This window comes from Callithrix jacchus, chromosome 2, assembly GCF_049354715.1.
Source record: "Callithrix jacchus isolate 240 chromosome 2, calJac240_pri, whole genome shotgun sequence".
NCBI lineage: Eukaryota > Metazoa > Chordata > Mammalia > Primates > Cebidae > Callithrix > Callithrix jacchus.
The window spans coordinates 30416218-30442279 of NC_133503.1; the positions used below are offsets into that span (position 1 = coordinate 30416218).

Here is a 26062-nt window from a genome sequence, read left to right on the forward strand (position 1 = left end):
TAAGACATGAACAAGAAATACTAGACCGCTGTTATCAGTGCACTCACTTTCCGATAGAAAGAGACCCAGTAAACGCATGAGCAATAAGCAACCTGTAGGCAAAACATAAGGCTATGGATTCTTTATTCATCTGCCCACTCATCTATCTATCTATCTATCTGTGCATTCATACCTCTATATATCTGTCAACAGTAAGCGATAAGCAAGTATATAATAAATATATGTCTTTTACACTAAGCTAATGAGCAAATTGATAAGCAAAATATAAGTTTATAAGTTATTTTATTTCTCCATAACACTTAACCAATCTCTCTATATGGAGATACACACACGTACATACACACACGTACATACACACACAAAAATAAATAAACCCATAAAATATAAGTTTTGAATTATTTAATCTGTGTATGTATTTATTTGTTTCCTTTTGCCAAAAGCTGGCATCAATTTGGTGTAAGTTAAATGGTGGACAAACTTACTCCCTTGTGTGCCTTTGAGGGGCACAGCGTTCACATGTTCATTCTTTTCTATGGAATTTGAAAGGTCTCAATATTGCTCTTTATGGGGACAGCTAATGGCCATCTCTGGGGGACTTGAATCACGAAGGCTCCCAAGTTGGGGTTAACTTCTAGGCTATTGGTAAGGGAACAGGAGGATGTGGCCGAACTCCTTCAAGTCAGGCAGGCACAGAAGTTAACAGCTCCTTGGCAATCGTTCTCAAATAGTTCATTCCCTGAACAGCTAGGTTGTGGGTTTTCTGGGGAGAAAAAGCATAATACCTGCAATAAATCACTTAAGTCTATTACTTATTAATCGAAATTCTCAAGTGCCCTAGAAAGTATCTCTAGGCCATTGTCATTGCAAAGCTATCACAAATGAATGAGCTAGGCAAGGCGGCAAAATTCTTGGTCCACTTGTACCAAATAGCCTGGAATAGCAGTGTTATTAATCAGAACTCCATAAAATCCTAAAGTTCAAGCTGAAAAAATATACTCAGGTGCACATTAGGCAGAGTCAAAAGGGTGCTGTAGTCTTTTTTCAATACATCAGAAAACTTCACTTGTCATCATTTGTTTTTTATTTAGTATTAATTTTGTACTAATTTTGAGAATGATAATTCTTTCCCATGATTTTTACCTCGATTCTCTGGAGCTGCTAATATTAATCTCATATTTGTGAAGCACTGCTTAGGAAGCCACCATATTCAGTCAAGACTGAATGTCACTGAGATTACTAAGGACAAGAGATGAGCTCCCATCCTTCCCCCACCTCCCCAGAATAAAAGGGACTATGTTGGCATTGTGCAGACGCTATTGACATTGTAGCCTGGGAATGCCCATTAGCACTGGAGGAGTTTGCTGCTTTGGGCATGCAAGATGACTGTCTTTTCTGCAAAGCCTGGTTCATAGGAGGTATTCCATACAGATTTGTTGCATATATGACTGAGCTTTCTTCTCTTGCCGTCTCTAGGGAGATAAAAAGTAATAGGTAACTGGAAGAGTTACATTCTTAAACATCCTAATGGCATAGCCCTCGTGGTTGCATGACCTTTATTCATTTGACAAATATTTAGTAAACATCTGCTAGCTGCCAGGCACTATGATAGGTGTTGATATGCAATGGTAAGTTAAGATTGAATGAATGAATGAATGAATGAGACATAGTTCTTGCTCCCTGGAACAGAATTGTAGTCTAGTAGAGAAACAAGATATTAATCAAATAAGCAACCAATAAAACCATAATTTTACAAGCTGGGGAAAGTGCTTTGATAGACAGACATGATTCTAAATGACACGCAGGAAAGGAAACTGACCAAGCTTGATGGGATCAGAGAACATTTCTCTAAGGAAGTGAGTCATGTGCTGAAACTAAAGGGTGAAGAATAGTAAACTACCTGAGGAGCAGGGAAGACCATTCCAGACACATAAACACATGAACACTGGCTCAGTGGTGACAGGGAGCCTATGGTCCCCAAGAGCTGACAGCAGGTCAGTGTGTCAGGAACACAGGGTTGGGAGGAGGGTAGTATAAACGGGACTGGAGGGGCAGCAGGACCTAACATTTCGATAGTACCGTGTCCATAAATAGCACTGATTTATCAAAAGCAAACTCTGAACAGGACAGCGTAGGAAGTCATCTACTCTCACATAGTGTCCAGATCTGTGCTTAGCTCTGGGCTGGATAACGAGACAAGGAGATGGGAACTTGGAGCTTTGTATTCATCACAAACTAGAGTGGTGGATAATGAAAGCTTTAAGAAATGTTAGGGGAATCATGGACGTCATATGTGATGAAGAAAAGGTTGGGGGCGGGGGTTGGAAAGGGCTTTCAGGATCAGCATGCCTTCTGCACAGCTGAACGGTGCCTGGCTAATTTCCCTTTCTAATGAGACCAGCACAAAATCCATCCATTTAGACTATTCAGCTTTTAGGTAAATGGACCAAGCTGTTGGGGTAGAGGGGAAAGAGGGGTTGACATTGATGGATGGAGTTAAATACCAGAGTCCCCTCCTTCACACAGACTTTTCTAAAGCAGTATTGTGATAGAAAGACCTAGACGATTCCAGGTGGGCTAGGCAGTCTGGACAGAGTCCAGTGTCTCACTGAGAAGGGGAGGAGGAGGGTAAGATGCGGGGGGGTCTCCTGTCAGCATGGAAAGGTCCTCTTCAGGTCTCACAACATAATGGCACACGGTGAGGAGTTCCTCAAACAGGGCTTGATTCTCGTGGGAAGCGCCTGAGGGTCACTCCTATAGGCTTTCCTCTGGACAATTGAATTTTTTGTCCAGAATTCCCACCACAGCAATATCCATTTTCTCACTTATTCTGTAGTACTGCCCTCAATTTTATGGACAACAAATTCTTATTTATCTTGACTCTAAAATAGGAATGACCTTTTTCTGGACCAGAGCGATGGTTAAATTGAAGTAAGGAAGGTTACCATGCCTTGATGTAATCGTTGGCTGTATTATACTCTAAATATAAAAGATGATAACCCAGCCAGACTCCTTAGAAAGACTTGAGCATATGTGTTTTTAAAGGAAGTGATGATTATTTTCATTCATTTTCTGACACTCGTTTTGATCAGATGGTTAGATTCAGTGACCTCACGATACAGTGTTCATCATTTAAATGAGTCCAATGGCATAGGGGATTGTGGGTTGTAGTCCTGTTATGAGGGTGGATGGAGCAGTGACAGATATATTCAGAGCTGTGGATACAGCTGTGGAGAAAAGATACTTGCAATGGTCACCATTCTAAGTGACTTTTATGTTTAATTCTCATAACAACCATAGAGCATGTGTACTGCTATCTTTTACACTTTGCAGATGAGGTTACTGAGGCACAGAAAGGTGAAGTAATTTGCCCAAGGCCCCTAAGCTGGTACACAGAGGAGCTGCAATTCAGACCTAAGCAATTCGACCCCAGAGCCTGTATTCCTAACCACTATCAATGTGACCAAGAAATAGATTGGGCCAAGAGGGTGACAAAGATAAGGAATTCAAGAGCAGTTGTTTACTTTGAAAGGAGCTTCTCTCTTTCCCTGCTCCTCCTCCTCCTCCTCCAACCTGTTCCAATTGCTCAGAGTAGACAGATGCTTGGGGGGAGTGTGAGTAGGAAAGCAAAGAAAATCCTTATAAATTAATTGTTTTCAATTGTCAGGATTAAAAACACACATTTCCCATCACTCATCTCTCTGGAAAGCAATGGTACCAGTTGAAGTAAACACTTTCCTTTCTGCCCAGCACACAGTCATGTGTGTGCATGCACACACACACACACACACACACACCCTTGTTTCCAGTGGGACTTGGAAAAGCTTTTGCAGCTCTCTCTCCTTTCTCAGATCTACCTAATTTGGGGCTGGCTTCGACAGCCAAACACATGAGCAGCTTTCTGCGAGATCTCAGCAGTTTGGCCTCAAAAATAGTTTTGACGATTGAATTTCAAAAAGCCATCTGAGAAATACTGACCAACTGCACCTTTGTGTTTAACATTTGAAACTCACTGTGGCCCATGAAGTGTTATTTTTCTCTTTTCTTTTTGCTCATTTATATATTTCAAAAATTCATATTCAATATTATATTTAACTCAAACTTGGTTGGCTCCCCTGCTATCTGTTCAACCCTGGAAAAGCATCTTCCTTGTAAGTTACTGTCTTCTCCTCACTGTATTGCTTTTTGTACTGCAACATAAGAAGTCACTTTCCATCTCATATTTGGAGATTTGCCCTTTCATTCTTGGAGGGATTGCTGGTATGGAAGTCGGCAGCTTGTGTCACCTGTAAGAACGAAGGGAAAAGAATGTGTAAGTCAGTTGGCATGTTCTTTCCCTAAATCCCCAAGAGGCAACTCCTCCATTTTGCTACTAAAAAGAATAAATCCCTCCCTGACATGTTGGGTCCCTAACTCCTGGAATCGGTAAACACAGCCAATTCCAATCTGACCGTTGGTCATAGCAACTAAATCTGGGCCTGCTGGAGAGCTCTGAAACCACACAGCAACCTCTGAATAGAGCTTGGTCGAGCTTTTTCAAATTCTGTAAGGGGAATAGGAAACTTCAATGACATGATTGCAAAAAGAAGATAGAGGAGAACGGAATCTTGCTGTTCTCATTTCAGTCTGCCACATTCGTTCTCACATCCTATGTTTGGGGAACCCCTAATGGTTAAACTTACACAAGCAGAAGGAAAATAAAATGCCCTTATTAAATTTCCTATGAACATGTTAAATATTTTCCCTTTCTCCTGTCTCCATGTCTCAGACTTTGAGTCATTTTGCCTTTCTCATCTGTTTCCAGCTCAGTTGAGTTACAACCAATCAGATATGAGGAAAATTAGATTTTAATGGAATATTTGATTTTCATTGCTTAATTGATTTAATTGCAAGTTTCTATTTCAGACTGGTAGAAATGCAAAGATTTTCAGTCAAATGTAGAAAGGCTCTCATTTTTCTGTGTTCAACAATGACAAACTTAATAATTCAATGGTAGCCTTGATTCTGAAACTTTAGAGGAAGGCAATAATGGCGTCTTTCTGAATTGTTATTCTTAGTCTTTATTTTAGTTTCTCTTTCATATATATGTATATATTCTTACATATATATATATCTCTGTCACATCAGAATTCTGTGTGTACATTTGCTTATTCTAGTTGTGTTGATTTTGATTTTGGGGTATGAGTTTTCTTTTGTCAGAGGAAACAATAGATGTGTACTTATGTAAACCCACACTTTGTTTCCAGGGGCATTTAATGTCACAAAATATTTCCTTTTGTTGCTAGTAACTGGAAAGACAATTTAGAGAAATAGTTCTCTAGCCACCATGGTAGGCCAATGGGCCTTTCTGACCTCTCTTATACCACCCTTGATAAGTAGAATTCAGTCTGTGTCAATGCTTTTGATGTATACTGGCTGCCTAGGACATTGGGGTGAGAAGAATCCCTGGGAAAATATGCAAGGTTCAGTCACCCATGGGGAGTGCGGCATGTGCCCCTCAACCCTTGTCACACTTGTATTTAGGTGCCTGCGTTGATCAAGCATCTGATTTTCCAAAGTGTCTTCTCATAGCTCCTTCTCTCAAAGAGCCCTGTGTCTTTGCACAGTTTCTGAATTCCCCGAACTCTTTATAATGTCAATTAGGGATTCTACCAGAATGCACATTTCTTTATTTGAAATGTTAAGTTTTTTTATTGTTTGTTTTTAATCTTTATCGGCTTTGGGAAATTTCAGAGTTTTCTAATCATTTTGAGAAAAGTGTGTGTGCATATACACAAACCATTGGCATGTGAAAATTTAATTATGGATGATCCATATTTGAATTTCTTATCAAGTACCTTGTATGCTTCTTTGTGAGTTTTTAAAATTTGGAATATGATTTTAATATACAAATCTTAGCCTATTGTGCAATAACGTAATTTTCATCAATATCATTCTCACCATCATCATCGTGATTGTCACCACGATGCCTTTTTTGTGGAGACTTCCTCTTCTACAGAGTAGGAAAGTAAAAAGGCTAAGAGCACAAGCTCTGGAGATGAATTGCCTGTGTTCAAATCCCAGCTCTGCCAATGACTTACTGTGGAATTACAAGCAAGTTACTTTTACTGTCTGGCATTTATTTTCCTCATTCATAAAATGGGAATAATAACAAGGCCCAACTCACAAAGTTGTGTGACAGTTTACGAAGCAATAGATTTAAAGTGCTTAGAAGGATACCAAGCATGTACGAAACAGGAAGTGCACTGAATACTACTGAGGTTATAATGTCAGCCTGATACTAGCCTGAGACTTTACATGGTGTATTTCAGTTATTTCAGTCATACCTAATGGGGGGTGATTCTGCCCTCCAGAGGACATTAGACAATGTCTAGAGACATTTTTGATTACCATGACTTGCAGGATGCTACTGGCATCTGGTGGATAGAGGCCAGGGAGGCTGCTAAACATCACACAAGGCACAGGACAGTCACCGCAAGTGAGAATTATCTGGCCCAAGATGTCAGTAGCCCTGAGATTGAAAAAACTCTTGATTTAATTCCCAAAGAAGGAAATATTTACATTATACTCATTTTACAGAAGAGAGAATCTGAACCTTGGAGAAAATATAACTTCTCATATTGCAGAATTAGTAATTGGAACTGCTATGCAACAGGCTTTTGGAGCAGGAAGGTTTATTTTGTTTTTAAGATAACTGCATACAAGATCCTCTAAAAACTGTGCAACAGAAACCTTGAGTGCTTTGTGGAAGCAGAACCATTAAGGAATGGGTTCAGGCCTGTCAGAACAGATACTGTCTGGAGTATGGTATCAGGATGTTAGAAGCTCCACCTGTGCTGGGCCTGACTGAATTTTCTGGATTCTGGGGAAGTCCATGGGGCTTGGCCACAGTGCCAGGGTGGTGGTAGACACTCCCAAGGCCGGGATAGGCTTTGTCTTCCAGTAGTCACAGAAGGATATTTTAATATTTTAGCTATTGGTTGATCAGTCCCGAGAGTACTTCAAATACATAATTTCGAAAATACTATTATTTAAGATGAAGCCAGATTGAAAGTATGAAAACTGAGATTGTCTAAAGCAGGGGTCCCCAACCCCCAGGCCACAGACTAGTAGCCTTAGGAACCTGGCTGCACAGCAGGAGGTAGTGGCAGGTGAGTGAGTGAAGCTGAGCTCCACCTCCTATCAGATCATCAGCAGCAGCATTAGATTCTCATAGGACCACAAACCCCATTGTGAACCTGCATGCAAGGGATCTAGGCTGTGCAATCCTTATGAGAATCTGACGCCTGATGATCTGTCACTGTCTCCCATCACCCCCTGATGGGACCATCTAGTTGTTAGAAAACAAGCTCAGGGCACCCACTGATTCTACATTATGGCAAGTATGTAATAATAATAGAAATAAAGTGCACAATAAATGTAATATGCATGCATCATCGTGAAACCATCCCCACCATCACCACCCCCTGGGTCCATGACAAAATTGTATTCCATGGATCCAGACCCGGGTGCCAAAAAGCACTGGGGACTGCTGGTCTAAGGAAAAAAACTGAAAACTGAGTACATATCAGTACAGTGAATAGTAGGTACAATCAGTGGGAAAAATCATAAAGGTAGACTCATGAATGGGGAACACTTTATCTCAGTTAACCCCTGAGGACAGGAGGAACAGTGTTTATCTACTCATCCCAGGGCCTGGCACGTAGTGGGGACTTAATGAATGAAAATGAACTTACAATCTTACTCCATCAGTGAACAATCCAATTTGAATGGTGGTGATACCCATAAACTCAAATACGTACAATTCAGACCTCCCACTTTATATCTGAGTAGAATATGAGCAATAATTGGTTGGTTCCACTTCTTAGTCTCTCAGCCCTTTATTAACTGTGGTCCATCTCTACATCCCAGCAAATCATTCCTCTGCTGTGTCCTCCTGTAATGTGAATGAAGAATTAGCTGAATATGTTCAGAAAGCCAAGTGACCGAAAATTCATACCCTTCCTTCTGACCCCCAGTCAAATCCAGATGTCGCAAAACAGTTTGTGATCTGCCATGGGCTCGGTGATCTGGGTGAAGAGGCCTCAAACATGACTGGAGATCAGCTCCCAAACCATTGCTTTGTGAATGTTTATTGTAGGACTTGATTTTAAGCACAGCTAAACAAATGGTAATGCAGTGTACAGTCCTCAGCACTATCATTTTAATAGTGATTTTCACTGGATTAAAAACCTCCTTCTGTTTTTGGCCTCCCATGTGTAGTTTTTGTCCTTGTTAAACAAACGCGTGGCCCATTGCAGCCCCACAGCCATTCATGTCTCAGTGTCTGTAGTGGTGGGAAGGAAGGGAAATGGAGATATTTCTTATGTATCCCATATCATAGTATGTTGGAGAGAAAGAAGCATTCTCTTCCAAAATCATGAAACTGCTCATGAAAATATAATGTGTTTGCAGAAATCAGTTATGTTCAATGGGTAGGTGTTTCGTGCTTCAAATTAATATCTGTCCTTTAAAAATAGCAGATGTTTAGCTGTATATGTAGGTGGTCGACAAGTGTAGGCACGCCATCGTTGCTCCAAGTGCAGGGCTGACAGACAAGGGTGGCTCTCACAACCACGGCAATTCCCACCCCTCCTTCTACCCCTCCCACTCTGCAGTGATGCTTCCTTGGCATCTCAGATCCATACTGTTGTGCCTCACTTCTCAAATGCATGGAAGCTACACTTCCCAGCACAGTAACAGTGACCTGCTTGAAGTGAGGTCCTCAAACCAACGGCATCATCACCCAGAAGCTGGTTAGCAATACAGAATCCCAGGCTCCAATCCACATCTGCTGAATCAAAACTTGCATTTTAACACCACCTCAGGTGACTCTTAGGTACATTGAAGGCTGTGGTCCCAGAGCACTCCGTCTCTAACCTCTTTAGTCTCTCTTGCTGCATTTTAGCCTATTTCTGTATTATACTTTTCATTTTGCATACAATAGTTGAGGGCAAGCATTGCCTTATTTTTTTCTTAGATCTGTTTAGCATATAGGTGACTTCCCTAACACAGTGGCACTTGATTAACTCCTGAAATTCATGCAGATATTCAGATTATAACCACAGGGAGAGTGGTAGTATGTACACCAGAAAGGGATGAGTGCCACCTGCAAGGGAGCTCCGGGTTGAGGCATATTGAACTTTTCCACTTCACAGCTGGCCAGTCTTGAGCACATTATCTATCTCCTCTAAGCCTCAGTTGCCATAACTAAAATGCAGATCATGATTGCTATCCGATCGGTTTGTTTTTAGGATCAAATGAGATCAAACCTATAAAGCAATTAGCATAGTGCTAATTGGTTCATAGAGAGTTATCAAATGTTAGCTACTATTATATTAATTATCATTGCAGCCAGTAGGTTCTAAACCATATCATAATTCCAAAAAGAACACCCCACCTCAACTTTAAAAAATTATCCTCATAGCTCTCAACTGGGGTTGATTTTCCTCCCCAGGGACACTTCACATTGCCTGGAGGCATTAGATTGTCATGAACTGGAAAGAAGCTGTGCTGTGAAGGGTATCTAGTGGGTAGAGTTCAGGAATGCCTGCTGGGCGCGGTGGCTCAAGCCTGTAATCCCAGCACTTTGGGAGGCCGAGGAGGGGATCATGAGGTCAAGAGATCGAGACCATCCTGGTCAACATGGTGAAACCCCATCTCTACTAAAAATACAAAAAATTAGCTGGGCACGGTGGCGCATGCCAGTAATCCCAGCTACTCAGGAGGCTGAGGCAGGAGAATTGCCTGAACCCAGGAGGCGGACCAAGGTTGCGGTGAGCCGAGATCGTGCCATTGCACTCTAACCTGGGTAACAAGAGTGAAACTCCATCTCAAAAAAAAAAAAAAAAAAAAAAAGGAATGCTGCCTAACAGCCCATGGTGCACACGATAGCCCCACAATAAGGCATGTTCCAGCCCAAAATGTCAATCATGCCAATTGAGAAACTGCTATTATCCACAGAGCAACTGAGGTAAGCAAAATCACCACTTTTCTTGAGGATTTAGGTACCCAGGTATAGTCATCTTCTCAAATGTTAATGTTGAGCCCTTTTGTCAGAATCCATCTACTATGAGGCAGATCATCTCCTTTGGTACAGAATCACACACTGGAAAACCTGAGGCAGCCTGATTAACCTATTAAAGGTCATAAAACAATAACAATCACATTGCACATTTCATTCTTTAATATCAAAGAGAGCTAGGTTCTTTGAAATGTAAAACATCGTAAGTGAGAGAATAGGGCCTGCAATTCCCCCAGGAGCCCAAGGTCATTGTATAAATAACAGTCTAGTTCCCATATCACTTTCACTCCATTCTGGGATGTGCAGGAGGCCATAATTGTCAGAGGGAGACGAGAGGCCAGAGAAGGCTGGACTTTTGCTGTCCATGGCTGAGGTCAGACAGTGTAGCTGTGGTCCATGGTTCAAAATAGATGCCCCAAATGGAGCAAAATAAATGTCCTTAGAGCTGGTAGAAACATCAAGCCTAAAACTTCCATATTTTTTTTTCCTTAAAAAATCAGAGATGCTGCAAGAACTCCCCAGAAGATATTAATTTCCCAGGTACTACTGCAAAAGTAAGGGTGAGGAGGTGAGTGTTAGGCTTTATTCCTACTGTAAACAGATTAAGCAGACACCAATTTACACCTCATTGTTAAGAGTAACTTTTTTTCTGCAAGTGAGACCACATTTACATCTTTTGTAATTAAGCTCAAGGAATTTTTTCAAATGACATTTCCCCTACCACAAATCATGAAGTAAATTTTTTTTTTTTTTTTTGAGACGGAGTTTCGCTCTCATTACCCAGGCTGGAGTGCAATGAATGGTGCAATCTCGGCTCACCGCAACCTCCACCTCCTGGGCTCAGGCAATTCTCTTGCCTCAGCCTCCCGAGTAGCTGGGATTACAGGCACGCGCCACCGTGCCCAGCTAATTTTTTGTATTTTAAGTAGAGACGGGGTTTCACCATGTTGACCAGAATGGTCTCGATCTCCTGACCTTGTGATCCACCCGCCTCGGCCTCCCAAAGTGCTGGGATTACAGGGGTGAGCCACCGCGCCCGGCCGAAGTAAATATTTTAAGTGGGATCAAATGCTAAAATATATACATTAGAACCCTAAAAATAAAAATAGAGAGAGAGAGACAGAGTCCTGGCGCCACCTTCCAGCTTTGTCATTTGCTGGGCTGAGATACTCTCTGTTCCCGTTGGTGTTTTAGTTTTGGAAAAGGCCAGGAGTGACTAAGTGAAGCAGTTAAAGAGATAGTTAGCGCAGAGGGATTCGCTCTTGAGGGCTGGCTGTGCTGGCTTCCCTGAAAGCAGGAGCCATGGCAGTGAGTTAGCGAGTGCCCCCAGTCATTCGGGGGCACCATCCATCACCAGGAGCGTGAGGCTGCGATGGCATCCAACCATACATCTCCTGCATGCTTTGCTTTTTGGCAATTTTCATTTTTAGGAAAATTGGACATAGAGGGCTGTATATTAAGAGCTCTAACATCCTTTATTCCCCATCCCCAGGAATCTAATTGGGCAGGCATTTTCCCCCTAACAATAGAGTTTCCATGACTGCTAGAAACAATACAATCAAGGACCCAGATAATAAATAATTACAGAACAATGGGAGAATGAGGTGTAGGCAAGGAGGTAAATGGATGGTTCCAAATGAGATTTGCACAGAGATTGAGTAGGTTAGGTGAAGTCATCCCAGGTCACGCCTGTTCTGCACTAACTAAGGTAAATTATTGTACAAACGCCTATACTGCAGGCTGGAGGCTGTGCTGCCAGACCAGACTGTGCCTTTGTAACATGGACCTTTCCTTCTGAGAAGAGCTCAGAATGTGAAGGATTCAAATGGAAGCCTGTGATTGGTGCTTGGCCAACGTTGTGATCGGTCAAATAGAAAATAGTGGCAAGCCTACCACTTGTGATCTACATGTTTATGGAGCCTAAATGCCAGTGTGTCACATCCTGGGCACATGCCTAGGTACTGTAGCAATGTTGGCTCAGTGTGCATTCTCAACTCTGGTATCAGCATGGAAAGACCAAGGCTCAAATATATTTGGCTTTATTTTTAGGCTTTTCCTGAAAAAGGTACAAGCACATCACAAACTTTGTCTTCCAAAAAAGATCAGATTTACCCTTTGTAGGCATCTTTCTCCCTGTGCCACTTGCCTTTTAAATTCAAGCAGGCTTAGAGAGTCTCCTTTTCTTCCCTTGGGTTCCTCCTTAGCCTTTCCAGGGTGACTATTCTGGTGAGGAGTCACCTCTCTTTGCTTTTGATTGTGGTTCTCACTACCTGTGAAAAGACCCTCTGATGAAAGACTTCCCAAAGCACCTTCTTGACCTTCTCTTCTCCTTGACCACAAGGCTGCTTCTGCTTCTGCCAAGTGATGTCTTGTAAAACTTTGTAAGTTGCACCAACTGTGTGTTTTTACAGAGTCTATCCAATCTTAGCATTGTCCTTAAATATAGAACCCAATCTGTAGCCCTGAGCACCCTGACCAGAAGGATTAATTCTATAAGTTAGCAAATACAGTCATGTACCACATAATGACATTTCAGTCAAAGACCTCATATACAACAGTGGTCCCATAAGACTATAATGGAACTGCCCTATATAGGCGTACCAGTTTTTTTTTTCTTTTATACAGTATTTTTACTGTACTTCTTCTATGTTTGGACATGTTGAGATACTAAAATACTTATCACTGTGTTACAATTGCCTACAATATTTCAGACAGTAACGTGCTGGACCAGTTTGAAGCCCGGGAGCAACAGTCTATGCCATACAGCTTAGTGTGTAGTAGAATTTACCATCCAGGTTTGTGTAAGCGCACTCGATGATGTTTGCACAATGACGTCTCCTAAGAATGCATGACTCGGAATGTATCCCCATGGGTAACTGGTGCATAACTGTACTTACTAAGTCGATCCTATGTACCAGTCATCATTCTAAGTGGGGGAACCAACAAGACAACGTCTTGCCCTCTTGAAGCTTACATTCTGAGATAGCAAGCCATACAGTGATTTAGAAGGCTTAAACGCAATGGAGAAGCAGCAGAAAGAGGGGATGGGGAATTGCGGGCAAGGAGATGATCAGGGCAGGCTTTGCAGAAAAAACTGAATTTAGAGGAAACACCCGAATAGGGTATGAGAGTAATCCATGTTCATGAAGAAGAACCTCTGAGGTAGAGGCCTGTGCAGCTGAAAAGAGGAAAGTGAGGGAGAGATCAGAGTTGACATCAGATAAATCGGGGAAACGGCAGAGCATGTCAAGTTTTTAGGAAGACTTGGGCTCCTCTGAGATAAGGAGCTCTTAGGTGGCTTTGAGGAGAAGTAAGATTATCTGGCTTACATTGTAAAAAGAATCATCCTGATTAGCAGAGTTAGAAATTATCAGCAGGGGACGTATCAGTCATTTATTACTAGATAACAAATGCAGCAGAACTTGGCAGATTTAAACCAGAGGAAATTATTGTTTCTCAAATTCTGATGTGTCCACCAGGCAGTTCTTTTGTGGGACTTGCATGTACTCACCTGTACAGTTTCATCCAGCTGGTGGGTTACATGGAGCTGGACTCCGTGAAATGTTTGAGCCCTTCCCTTCATTTGGTTTTTCATCTGCTAGGAGGCCAGGAAAAGCCTTGTCATGGCTATGGCATTCTTTCAACAGGGTAAGCCCTGATGCTCAAGAACTTCTTGTGCCTTTGCCTGTATCATGATTTTTCATGACCCACTGGCCAAAGCAAGTCATGGCCAATCCCAGAGTCAGTATGAGAAAGAACTATTCAAGACTGTGAATACATGGAGGTAAGGTACATTAGGAGTCCCAGCATAAGAAACTGCCACAGGGGCCTAAAGTAGAAATCATGGAAAGCAATCGGGAGGCTCTACAATATCCAGAAAAGAAATGATGATAGATTGCAACAGAGCGCTAACAATAAAATTTTTAAGAAGTGCCCAAATTCTAAACATGTTTTACAGGATGACCTTATTTTTATTGTCTCTAGTCACTACGACAAGGCTATTAAGCTTCCAGGGATTGGTGATGGTCTTATTATGCATGAGATGATGTCATAAAAAAAGTAAATGGGGTCAGGGATAGGCTTCTTTTATTGCCAATAATTATTCAACGAGTTTTCTGAACAATTGTAAACTTAGCAATTCACTTAGTGTTGTGACTACAGAGCAGCCTGTCAATATCACCGTCAGCTAATATTTATTGAGCACCTTCTGAGTACATGGTATTGCACTCACAGCAACAGAGGTGAACAGCATTAATTCTTTCAGTCAGTGCAGGATTATTGAGTGGTTTATTACATCACTCTCTTAATTGGTGCCCCAGCAGCTTCCAGAACAGCATTTAGCTTACAGAATGCAATTCCTTTTTCTCTTGGAGTAGATTTAGCTTTGGTAGAATTTAACTGCACAAAGAAATGATAGGGGCATCGGCCTTAATGCTAATGCCTTTTTATTTATCTTATTATCAGAAACTGGGAGATACTGGTCCCATTTCATAGACGGAGAAGTTGAGGTAGATAGCGGTGAAGTGATTTAGCTAATGCTGTGTGCTGAGATGGTGACAGATCGGGGATTGAAATGCAGTCATTTTATCTATTGCACTATACTGCCTCTCAGTGGTGTATGTTATTCCCATTTTCCTCTCACACTAATATATGGTCGTGAAACACCCAGAAAGATTTAACGGGTGTCTATGCTCTTTAAGGCAGTGTGTGGCACTTTTCTTTGACATCTGCACAGCCTAATCACTGGAAAAGTGGCTTGTTTGTTGTTGTTGTTTAAGCTCCTTATTATAGGGGATTTGTCAGCTGTTAAAATCACCACTTTTTTGTGTTAAATTCTCATCAGAAAGATGTTGTTACTTTTATGGTACATCTAGAGATTTAGGAACTAGCTCATAAAATAAATGATCTCATTGAGATCCCTACTTTCATTTTGTTCTGGAAACAGCTATTCAATGGCGATTGTTTTGGTTGATCACTCTTTTTGAGAGAGTTCTATCTTTTTTTTTAATGAAAGAGTTAAATATGGGAGCTAAGAAAAACTGTGAGTGGAAGGGAGCTGTTTAAATCCAGAATTTATTTGCAAATCTTGAAAGTAGCACCATTAAATGTCACGTACTCTGAGATGCACTAGAGTGTACACCCTCCAGAATGTCTGTTTGTTGTAATTCCATCACATTACATATTTTAGTGCATATCTCTTCCTAGCAGCTTCCAGAGCTTTTTCAGATATTCAGCATCAGAAATTGCACTGTTTTATCCTGGATTTTACAAATAGCAACCAGATTATTGTAAAACAGAACTATCTGATAAGTAAGGTTGTGAATTGCTTTTGTGATTGTCATGGGTAAGAGTATTGAAAAAACTCGCAAACAGTGCAGCACACTGGTTCCTGTAAAAATAAAACCTGTAGCAGCGAATGCGTTTTTCTGATGAATACGTTCAAGGCTGTGATCATTGTGAAACTTCTGGTTGGATGCTTTCAAATGTTCCATATTGAAAAACATCAGTAACAAGAACCAAATAGTCCACCAAAGCCTGTATTCAACTCAATGGAGAGGAACATAAATTCTTACTTAGAGTTTCATTGAGGCCAACTCTATTTGGTCCACCATGGGAAGCAGAGATTTGAGGGTCTCTTGATTTGCTTTCCATTTTTACTTTATGATAAGGTGACTCCACTACTTTGGTTTTCACTTAAGCGGTTGTTCCAATTACTATGCAAAACGGAAATGGAAAACAGACAAGACAGACTTCTGTTCAGCAGACAAAAACGAAAATGCCAGAACATGGTAATTAATGTTAGCAATTTTATAAGTAAAATCATTTGTTTTAATTGGATAAATAAATATTATAATTTATTTAGATCTGATATAAATATTATAGCCAATAAACTAACTTCAGAAAACTACATCACAAACCTTTAATCACATTATATAGTCATTGCAATTTTGGGAACAGATATAAAAATGGACCTGAATTATCTCCTCTATACAAACAGGAAAGATGCATTAGGGCTTTTTTGAAACTTCAAAGGTTATGTTCTTTTCTTATTTTGGATAATTTTTTTTTCTTTTTGGAAAAAAATGCGTAGGCAATTTCAGGAGCATGAATCTCTAGTGAATCCAGACAAGAGCATTATGAGGGTGAAAAATCTTTCCTAAGAAACCTCCTTTTGTCCAAGGTAAAAGGCTTATTAACATGAGGTTTCTTCCATAATGTTCTTTCCTATCATATTCACCCTAAGGAAAAACAAACCTCCTAGAAGAGATAGATGTATAATTGGGCCTGCAATGACCCCATAGAAGAGACCCTATAGAATTGAGAACTCTCTCTCTGAGGATTAGCTGCCCATGGGTCAACACAAGCTGACTTCCAACTAATGTATAAATGATTAGGAGAAAACGATGTTCTTCCAGAGGGCAGTTGTTAATTCTTCCTACCACAAGCATCTCAATTTGTTGGGATGAGCCCATTTTGACACCAACTTGAACACTGGTGGATGCACAGCATGTGCGCACACACACAATACATGCCAAAGTAAATAAATAAATGGCCTTTCATACCACCTCAGGGTAAAAAAGCTACAGAAAAATTTATGCACTTTTGCACTATGCTAGATGTATTTTAACAACAGTTTTTAAAAGGCCAGGAACTGTATTATAAGCTCTTTCACATAATTTCTGAACTACAGAATTGCCTGCCCATCAGAATTGCATGCCTACCAAATCAACATGTCTTTTTTAATAAACACATTCTAGGTACAAGGTAGTACTCAAAGGAATAGCAATGTATATTATTCAGAAAAGGTACTTTGCTCATGTAACCTTCAGTATACTTAAAATCTATGTGATGGAATAAGATTTGAATCGAATAAAAATGACCTAGTAATATTAGAAGAAAATAGTTCACCAAAAGCATAAGATATCCAGAGGCAGGACAAGATTAATTAGAAAATTATATGTATTAAAATGTTGTGAGCAATGGGTGCTTAGAAATGAGAGAAAAGAGCATTTACTACAAGCTAATATAATGTAGAAAAAATGTTTTTGGATGGGGAAATAGCTTACACTGAACACAGGATAGCATACGTTGAACAAATCATTCCATGCAAAAGGAAAACATAGGGAGAAAAAAAGCAGGGTACAAACTGTGTTTGGAGGTATAGAGACCAGATTTTAAAACATTGCCAGAAATAGATGAATATAGGCAAAATGGAATGGCTCATTCATTTATCAGACCTATATATACTGAGCACTCATCATGTGTTGGCACTGGTCTAAGTACTAGGCATATAGCAGTGAAAAAAAAAAACAGCAACCACAAAAATACCCTGAGTTCATGAAGTTTATGCAGATATTCCAAGACAGTAAGTGTGTGACACCGATTATCCTAATATGGGGAGCACAGGCAGTTCCTCATCTTAGTTGTATTGGTTTTCATTTGTGCACAGACAGGCAGAGACCATGATGTGTGCGTGTGTAGATATAAATATATATTTCAAATAAAAGCATTTATTCCACTTGTTGAAAATTTAACAATATCGTTCCTCACCATGTACACAGAAAAACATCATATTGGAATTTTTTACGTTGTTCCAGATTGTTTTAGTATTATATAGATTTAGCCAGAGAGAAAATAAAAGAGAACATAATTATTGCATTTACTTAAAAAGAAAGAATTAAAGGTGATTAAATGCTGTGGATATTTGTTTGGTTATTTCTGTCTTTCTGTGTAACCTTAAACGGATGACTTTCAGCTAATAACTTTTCCTGTTACATGCATGGAATGGGTGGCCTGAGGGGCCCATCTTCAAGCAGAATGTAAATGCCAAGTATGAGGAGCCAAATCAATGAGTATCACCTTCCTACAGCTTCTTTTTTTTTTTTTTGCAGAGAACTTCATTAGTTTCTATCTGCGCCGCCATAGATACATCATTTATATGTAATGTTTGTCTTTTCTATTATTTTGTATAATTTTGATGGTTTTCATAGAAAACAAGATGAAATCATTTCCTCCAAAAAACAGTGTCGCTGAATTTAAATGTGGTTAAAAATTTTAATCTCTGTGAGCATAGATGATCAGTCAACAAATATTTATCGAGTAAGCAAACTACTTTGTTTACAGATTTGTGGGAGGCACTAAAGATGCAGAGTATTTAAAACATGAATATTGTTCTCATTTAACTTATAATATATATGGAAGAATGGGGCACAAATCTGAAAAGCCAAGTCATAATAAAACAATACGACATAAGCCAAGTCTCAATGCCTGTCACAGATAAAAATAACTAGAAGGTAGAAAGGCAAGGGTTAATATCCTGGCTTTGTCATTTGCTCCTCATGTGATGTCAGGTAAGTTAATTTTGCTAAATCTCAGTTTTGTCTTCTGTAAAGTGGTTCTAGTAATAGCCATTTGGTGAGTTGTTGAGAGGTTAGAAATTAGAGGCAATGATAAGTCCCTGTCATTTAAGAAGCATTCCCATTACTATGAACTATTTCATTACTGTGTAGGTGTTAGCTATATAATAGCTATTATGCTAATCACTTTATATGTGTTAGCTACTAAGTTCTCACAATATTTTACAGATCAGGAGAGCAGGGTTTAGAGAGTAAAGGAATTTGACCCATGTTCCACAATTAGGAAACAAATTTCAGGGTGGGGATTTGTACCTAGTACTAACCCAAAGCCAAGCTCCTAATTGTGATACATCCCAGAGCACTGTGATAGCTATGGAAATTAACACCATTTCAGCACTGCAAACCAGGAAGGTCAAGGATAGCCTTGTGGAGGACATGTAACCTGTCCTGGTCTCTGATAAAATGATTGGAATTAAATGTGTTGATATGAAGGAGAAGAGGACATCCTAAAGAGAATGAATAATGTACTTGAGGCTCTGAAAGGGATGCATATGCATCAGGCTGGGTGTACAATAAGCTCTTGAGCAGTAGGGATAGGACCAGTGTTTATATAGATAGGTTGGTGTCAAACCGCAGATGCGATTGAATATGAGGCAAACAAATCTGCACTTTATTCCCTAAGGAATTGTGAACCTTAGATGATTTGCAAGCTGATACATAAGATGATGAAATAAAACAGACTTTCAATTGACCAATCAATAACTATTGGGAATAGATATCATTCAGAGTGGCATTTTAAGAAGGTTATTCTGGCTTGAGAAGGATGAATTGGAGACGAAAAAAACCCTCTTAAAATGGCTGTTTTCGATAGCTGTGTCATGACAGTTGGGAGAAGTGTCACAATGAACAAGACATTAATAGTAAAGTATTCGTTTGCCAAAGATTAGCTGGTTTATACATTAGGGCAGACTCAAGGTCGTACGTAGAATAAAGTCATTCTCCTTCACTCAGATTCCAAGTGCATTCCTAGAAGGGGAAAGGTGGTATTATGATCTCTGGTACAGTCCTTGCCAAAACCCCAGGAATGCACCCTGGAATGGATGCTGCATTTCACCACCCTTCCTGTGTTTCAGCACAGAAAAAAAAAAAAAAAAGCCTAAAGAAGTGCTGCATTAAAGAATTACTGCAACAGTCCAGGGGAAAATACACAAATCAAGAAGTATCAGAGGTCTGGAAACAGTAACTTGAAGAGATATGGGGATGGTATTTAAGTTATTGGTAATTGAATGATTGTGGCAGTGGGGGTGGGTGGGGGTAGGGGGAAGAACTGAGCCCTGAATGGTTCAAAGGATTTTCCATTTTTACACTGGTGAGATTTGGACAAAGGGCATGCTTTGGGGGTGAGTTCATGAGTTGGGTTGTAGAACTTGTTGAGTTTTAAGCATCTTATCCAAGTGGAAAAACCCAGAGGGGAGTTTGAAGAAGTGGAGCTTGTAAAGAAGGTCAGAGTGGAAAGAAGTATTTATGAGTCATCCATTTTGAGGTGATGAAATACTGTCCATGCTATGCATTTTTAAAACTTTAAAGAGCTGTTGAGTGGGTTTCCTAACAATAGAAGTTAACATTTATGAATGCATTTGCTATGTGCTGGGAGCAGAACTCACTACACAGGCATCATTTATTCTTAATGACAACCTATGAGGCAGGTAGCCTTACACCCATCTTAAGATGAGGACACAGCCCCATGGTGAGACCAAATAACTCAATCAAGGTCACACAGCAACTAGGTGGTGGAGCTGGGATTCAATCATAGGCAGGGTAACCTGGTTCCAAAAACTGAGTACTTAACTACCGTATCATACGCTGTAATATAAGCATGTGAATATAAAGCTCTCCCAAAAAAAAATAAGTTATGTAAAAGTCACATTCCAGTAAGAAATATTAATATAACTTGGTCATCCCAGTATAAGCAGCTAGTCCCCCACCCCACTCAAGATATCTTATATCTTGATATCATATATATCCACTCCGCTACAAATGATATCCACTCAGGGTACCCACCTCCTCACTAAGAAAGCGGTAAAAATAAGCAGCAACACTGATAGCCATTTATAGCTTTAAAAATCTCTCTTTTGGTCTGCCTTGATTTCTTTTTGTCTTTCACTGACGATGCTTTGCTGATCCTGTTCAATAACCCTTGGGCCCCTCCCCTGTTTTTATTCTGCTCAAATAGTTGCATCTTTGTATCCTTATTTTTATTGGCACAAAATTCTCAGTCCACTTATTCCCTTGTATAAAGTAAATTTTAACTATAGAACCTGTATCAATAATGCCATTTAAAGGAGGCTGCTTCCAATACACTCTGCAAAATGTCTGCAGAGAATTCCGGATTTACCAGTCACCACTTCCCTCCCTGCTAGCCGGGCCTTGCAGCTTCCTTTCCCTTCTACATCTGAGCACTCTCTGTTCTCTGGCCAGCTGCCTTCTGTTCAGCCCCTGTGTGTTCTCCATTCTCTGCTCTGCCTTAATGATAAGTAGAGTTTCATCCTGAGCACATTGGGTTGGAGGTGGGGATTACTTCTTTATTTGGGTCCAAGGGAAAAACATACTCTCCTATTGGCAAACCATGGAAAGTATGACACTTTGAGTGTAACAAGATTAAGCAATCCCTCTTTGGGTACAGCAGTGTGGCCAGTGTGGGGGAAGAGAGTGTTATTCTTCTTGGACCAATTCTCATTCTATATCTGGTGGCTTACATAGGAGTTCCAAATTACAAGATGCCTAGGGTCCAAAGATATGTTGTTGGGACATAAGAAAGTTGCAATGAAATGGTTGTGTATTTTGGGTTTTCTATTTTTTATGTTTCTAAAATGATAATTTTTATAAGTAGGGCACATAGCATTTACTTTCAGATATTGGAATTTGTTAATTTCAAAGAGATGGTCAGTGAAAAGCTTGGGCATCTCCTCTTCCTGTTCACTTACTTACTGTTTTAGCTCAGCTTACCATGAAAAGCAAGCAGTCATTTTCACCAATAACTTATACCAAATACTTGACCTTGGAACCAGCAATTTACATTCTTATAAAAGAGGTCACTTAGGGAATTTAACTGTGTAATCCAAGCCCTCATGTGGCAAGAGTTGAGTAGAAATGGAACAAAGCTGGTGACACACCATTTGAAACAATTTGAATTGGGAAATCATCTCTTTTCGACTTTGTGTTAAAAATGGAACCTACTTTAAAATGGTACAGGAAGGGAGAAGGATGCAGCAAAAGTCTGTAGCAATAGTGACTCAAAAACTCTGTTCCAGGACTCACGAAAGCAATCCTGTTGTCACATTTGGAGGGAAACCAGAAAGAATTTAGGGTTTTCACTTTCCTAATAGCTTCTTTTCCATACCTTTCCTTCAGACACCATGCCCTCCCTTTTATTTTGCCTTTATTAATGAAAACTAATGAAGAGAAACACCTTTGAAACTTGAACTAGGAAACAGGGTTTGCAAGTGCTAATATTTTGGTGTGGACTCTTTTTTCTTTTCTTTAAGACAATTATCAAGACGACGAAGCATTTGTTTCTTTTGTTTACCCATGGCAGTTTGTCAGCAGTTATGATAAGTAGAGTTCCATCTGCCAGGAAAACTACATTGCAAATTGCTGTAGAAATTAGCAGCTTTCATTTTTGCCTACATAAATAAATATGCGAAATAAATTGCACATAAACGCATCCTAAAAAATCACAGGTACACCACACAGTTAAATGCCAATCAGACAAAACCAGAGACACACTGCGATTATCTCAGTTTTCAAACCTGGAAGATACACGAATGTGTTTCTAAATGAGAGAGGCAGTGTATCATGCTCGCTGAGATAAAAACAGAAGCTGCCAGACACTGCACTGTGGCTTTATTCTGAGAATCCTTTGCCTGAAACCCGCTCTATCTTTTCTTGATGTTCTCTGTCTCTCTCTCTCTCTCTCTCTCTCTCTCTCTCTCTCTCTCTCTCTCTCTCTCTCTCTGCTTCTCTCCCTCTCTCCTCGCTGCCTTTCCCTCGCTCATTGTTCTCTCTCTCCTCCTGCCTTTGATGCACATACGTTGTCACAATTCATTGACTCTCCTCTCTTCTCTGTTCTTACACTCAAGCCTAGCGGTGCTTTCGCCAGGCAGCAGCAGCCTCTCCTGCGAGTTTTAGGCATGTGTGCAGCTCAGTTTGATCGAGCGTTCCTTTTCTGCCTTTTCACTCTTACAAAAGATTAAAAGGTGGCGTCACATTGCTCCCCTGTTCCTTCCCGCAGGAGGGACTTAAAAGGGACAACAAAAACTAATCACTTTCAATAAGCATTTTCTTGCTGGAAAAAAAAAAAAAAGAAAAAGAAAAAAAGAAGAAGAAGGAAAAAAAAGGCGGGGGGTGGACTTAGCAGTGTAATTTGAGACCGGTGGTAAGGATTGGAGCGAGCTAGAGATGCTGCACGCTGCTAACAAGGGAAGGAAGCCTTCAGCTGAGGCAGGTAAGCGCCGACCGGAGGGTTTGACCGAGTGGCTTAGTTAAATCTCTGTTTTCACCGTTTTGTAATTGAGAAAGGCATCCGCAGCAGAAGCCGATTTTTCAGTCGGCTTCCTTTTGTTTAACATAGAAAGTACCTGTATTAATTTTGATGAATTAGAGCATGCAGCAAATTCAATTGAAAATAGATTTGTATAGTAAATGCATTTATACTGAATGATTTCTCCTCCGTTTTATTTAAGGAGAGAGATGAAAAAGATGATTTTGATCAGAATAGCACTTTGCATTACGTTAAATTCTAAACAGCTAACGGAAAGAGAAATAATCCAATTGATACTGCTTTTGAACTCCGGGACTTAAACCCTGGGAGACAGCTGGCATTTGAAATTTTTCTTCTAACTGAACTTCTGATGTGTTATAATAATTTTTCACCGGAGGTTTAAGCAAGGGTAGAGTTTATTTAAGTCGAGCTGCGGGGTTTGTTTGGCTTGGAGCTTGTGGGTGAAGCGCTTCTCATATCTCCTTAACCTGTGTCAGGTTGATGTTTCATAAATGGAGATTAAGTATTGTCCCAAATGAAATATGAAGTTAAAACATCAGGTTAGGGCATGTTGTAGAAGGGGATCCGATAAATAATTAGGATAACTGAATTATGACAGTTTGAAATGGGAGTTAACTCTGGAGGTGCTGTTTCATAAACCTTTCTGGATTCTAAGCGGTTCAATAATGGAGGGGCTGATTACCAGCCTCAAGTCAGAACTTTGCATCAGGATCCTAAATGTGGAATACATATGGCTTTTCACTGTGGGTAGCTTTTAGGAATATGTCCCTTTTGTGTGCTATGAATGAGAGTTGTGGATTATATTTGATGGCATTTCTCCTTTAAAGAGCTTTGGGGTAAAGCTTAAAAGGTTCATATCTATTTTAACACTGAACAAACCCAATAATAAAATACACTCTAATCTCCCCGTATTTGATTTCTGTTGCTACTTCTGTTGTTTTAAAGTTTTGATTATTTGTTTTTAACCTCAGTCTTTGTTGATTCTGTGTTCATTGCTTCTGCTGCTAAAATTTATTGCTGACATGAATAAACTGAGATTTGAGAAAGCAAAAAAGAAAAAAAAACCACCTCTAATTAGCCAAGTTTCTAATTAAGGATAACAGAAATTCAGATGATATCTAGGATTTTACCTAAGAGATAGCATAGAATGTTTCTATTCATTTTTAAATGTTTTTATGAGAAAATCTGAATATTTAAAGGACAAAATTCTGTTTAAAAAATGCTCCTCTGGAATGATATATACAAGGGTGACTTCAGTGCCTGTACTAGGTTTGGTCTAAGAAAGAACTGCTATACTATGGCGTTGTTGATTTCAGCGGCCACGGATGGGAGGATATTTTATGTATGTGTTTGGGGATAAGATTTTTTCTTTCAAGTTTCCCAACCGGACTTGCTCCTCAGTATCATACCCTGGCATATCTTGTGTTTGCCAGACCATCTAATGGCATCTTGTGGGTGCTGCCTGTGAATCCAATTTTATGAGGACATCAGAAACTGCTGAGTAGTGGGGAGTAAAGACCAAATGGACTATGGGTCTGACCATACTTCATCATCCAGAGATAATCTCCGGTGGAAGTTCCCTGGGAAGCCCCTGTTACAGGTGTGGGGAAACTTAATTTCTCCTCATGGTTAAAAAAAGAGGGAAGGATGTGGACAAGGGAAAAAGACACTGTTGTCGAACATTTGATGTAATCGTGCTGGTGGTAGCTTAGTGAGTTTTAAAATCATCACATGTAATTTTTTTTCAACTTAAGAAACTTTGCAGAATCTTGAAGTAGCTTTTCTCAAATTCAATCTCGTTTTTTTTCTATATCGCTTTTTCTTGCATGAAACCTTTTCTCTGACTCTAGCTATACCTAACTATTGAAGGCTGTTATTCTGCTGCTGCTGATGATTATTTCTCAAAGACGTGGCAAGTGTTGAAAAGATGGGCCAAAAGAAATATGTTGTCTGTATCATATGTGCTTTGCTTTTATTTATGAAAATGGCTACTTCCTAGTAAGGTGACGTTAAATGTGAAGTTGCAACTTGGCTTTTTGCATCACCAAATAACTATCCTTTTCTTAGAGAACAAAATAGAACTAAAGTAAGCAGAAATAATTTCGTTGTAAACTGGATTGTAGTTCAGCATGCACTTTTTAGGCAGATGGTAATCAAAACTGTCCTTACTCAAACTATTTGATTCATATAAATAGCATTTTTCTGAATTTTCCAGTAGATGTTGCTGGAGAGCAAAGAAAAGACCATTTTTTTACAGGAAAAAAAGAAATGCGGTAGACTTATAAAAGCCAAGGAAAAAGATCCTTCTCCCCAAACTCTGCTGATAGCATTTTGCATAATTTGCTAATTAATGAATTATATTGAATCATTACCGTTTATGATGTTCTATAGAAAGCTATTAAAACTTGAGTTCGATTTTAAAATTATGAGATTGTTCTCTTTAGTCCCTATATATAATGTCTATTTGCTGTTTTCCGTTTTTAAAAAATCAACTTAACTGCACATTACTATTCAGAACATTTCATCCCTGAATGCTAAAACCCTTTAACATGCAAATATGATGTCAGAGGAAGAACTGAAATAGAATACCCTGAGAAGAGTCATGATCAAACGCATTATAAAAATATGCACCAGTTGCCAACATGTAATGAAATATTAAGAAATTAAAAGCATGCAACCTCTAAAGTAATAGAATTTCATTGCTCTGAGACTGTTTTCCCACTGAATATTAAGTGCTTAATAGATCTACCCATAAAAAACAATCGAAAACTTACATGATTTGTCACTGAAGTTCTTTCATTATATGATTTTGAAAAATTAGCCCAATAGGATTTTCCTCAGAATAGGAAATGTAATTAACATTGGATATTAAGTGCCAGATTTCCAAAGCAAAAGCTATAAGGCTTGATGGAGAAAATCGGAATCCAGAGAGCAAACATAAGCGCTAGAAACTGAGGGCACCCACGCTGGAACTACTCTGCTTGTAATCACTGTGATAAAATGACAAAGATGTCCCAGAGGAGCCCAGGAATCTAGTACCCAGACACGAACTGATGCAATTTCAGGACCAGTGACCTCTATCTA

The 26062-nt window shown here is 39.7% G+C and overlaps 1 protein-coding gene and 1 long non-coding RNA gene across 34 annotated transcripts in view; one reads left to right on the forward strand and one right to left on the reverse strand.

Moving 5' to 3' along the window:
- The window catches only part of TENM2 (teneurin transmembrane protein 2), a 3966312-nt gene that overhangs the window by 3250706 nt on the left and 689544 nt on the right, over nucleotides 1-26062 (forward strand). For 16 of the 33 annotated variants that reach the window (XM_035292087.3, XM_078359058.1, XM_078359063.1 and 13 more), the window contains exon 1: nucleotides 22653-22921. The exons of the other annotated variants lie outside the window; for them this stretch is intronic. Coding sequence is in view for 5 of the 16 variants with exons in the window: in XM_078359052.1 (XP_078215178.1) it covers nucleotides 22876-22921 (46 nt within the window). In the remaining 11 variants the exon portion in view is untranslated. Of the gene's footprint in view, nucleotides 1-22652; nucleotides 22922-26062 lie in introns of those variants that run through there. 33 annotated transcript variants of the gene reach the window in all.
- LOC103789044 (uncharacterized) lies at nucleotides 385-25983 on the reverse strand. Its single transcript, XR_615133.5, has 4 exons — nucleotides 25753-25983; nucleotides 7734-7933; nucleotides 6388-6508; nucleotides 385-4283 (listed from the first exon to the last, which is right to left on the reverse strand). It is a non-coding gene; the product is annotated as an uncharacterized LOC103789044 (long non-coding RNA).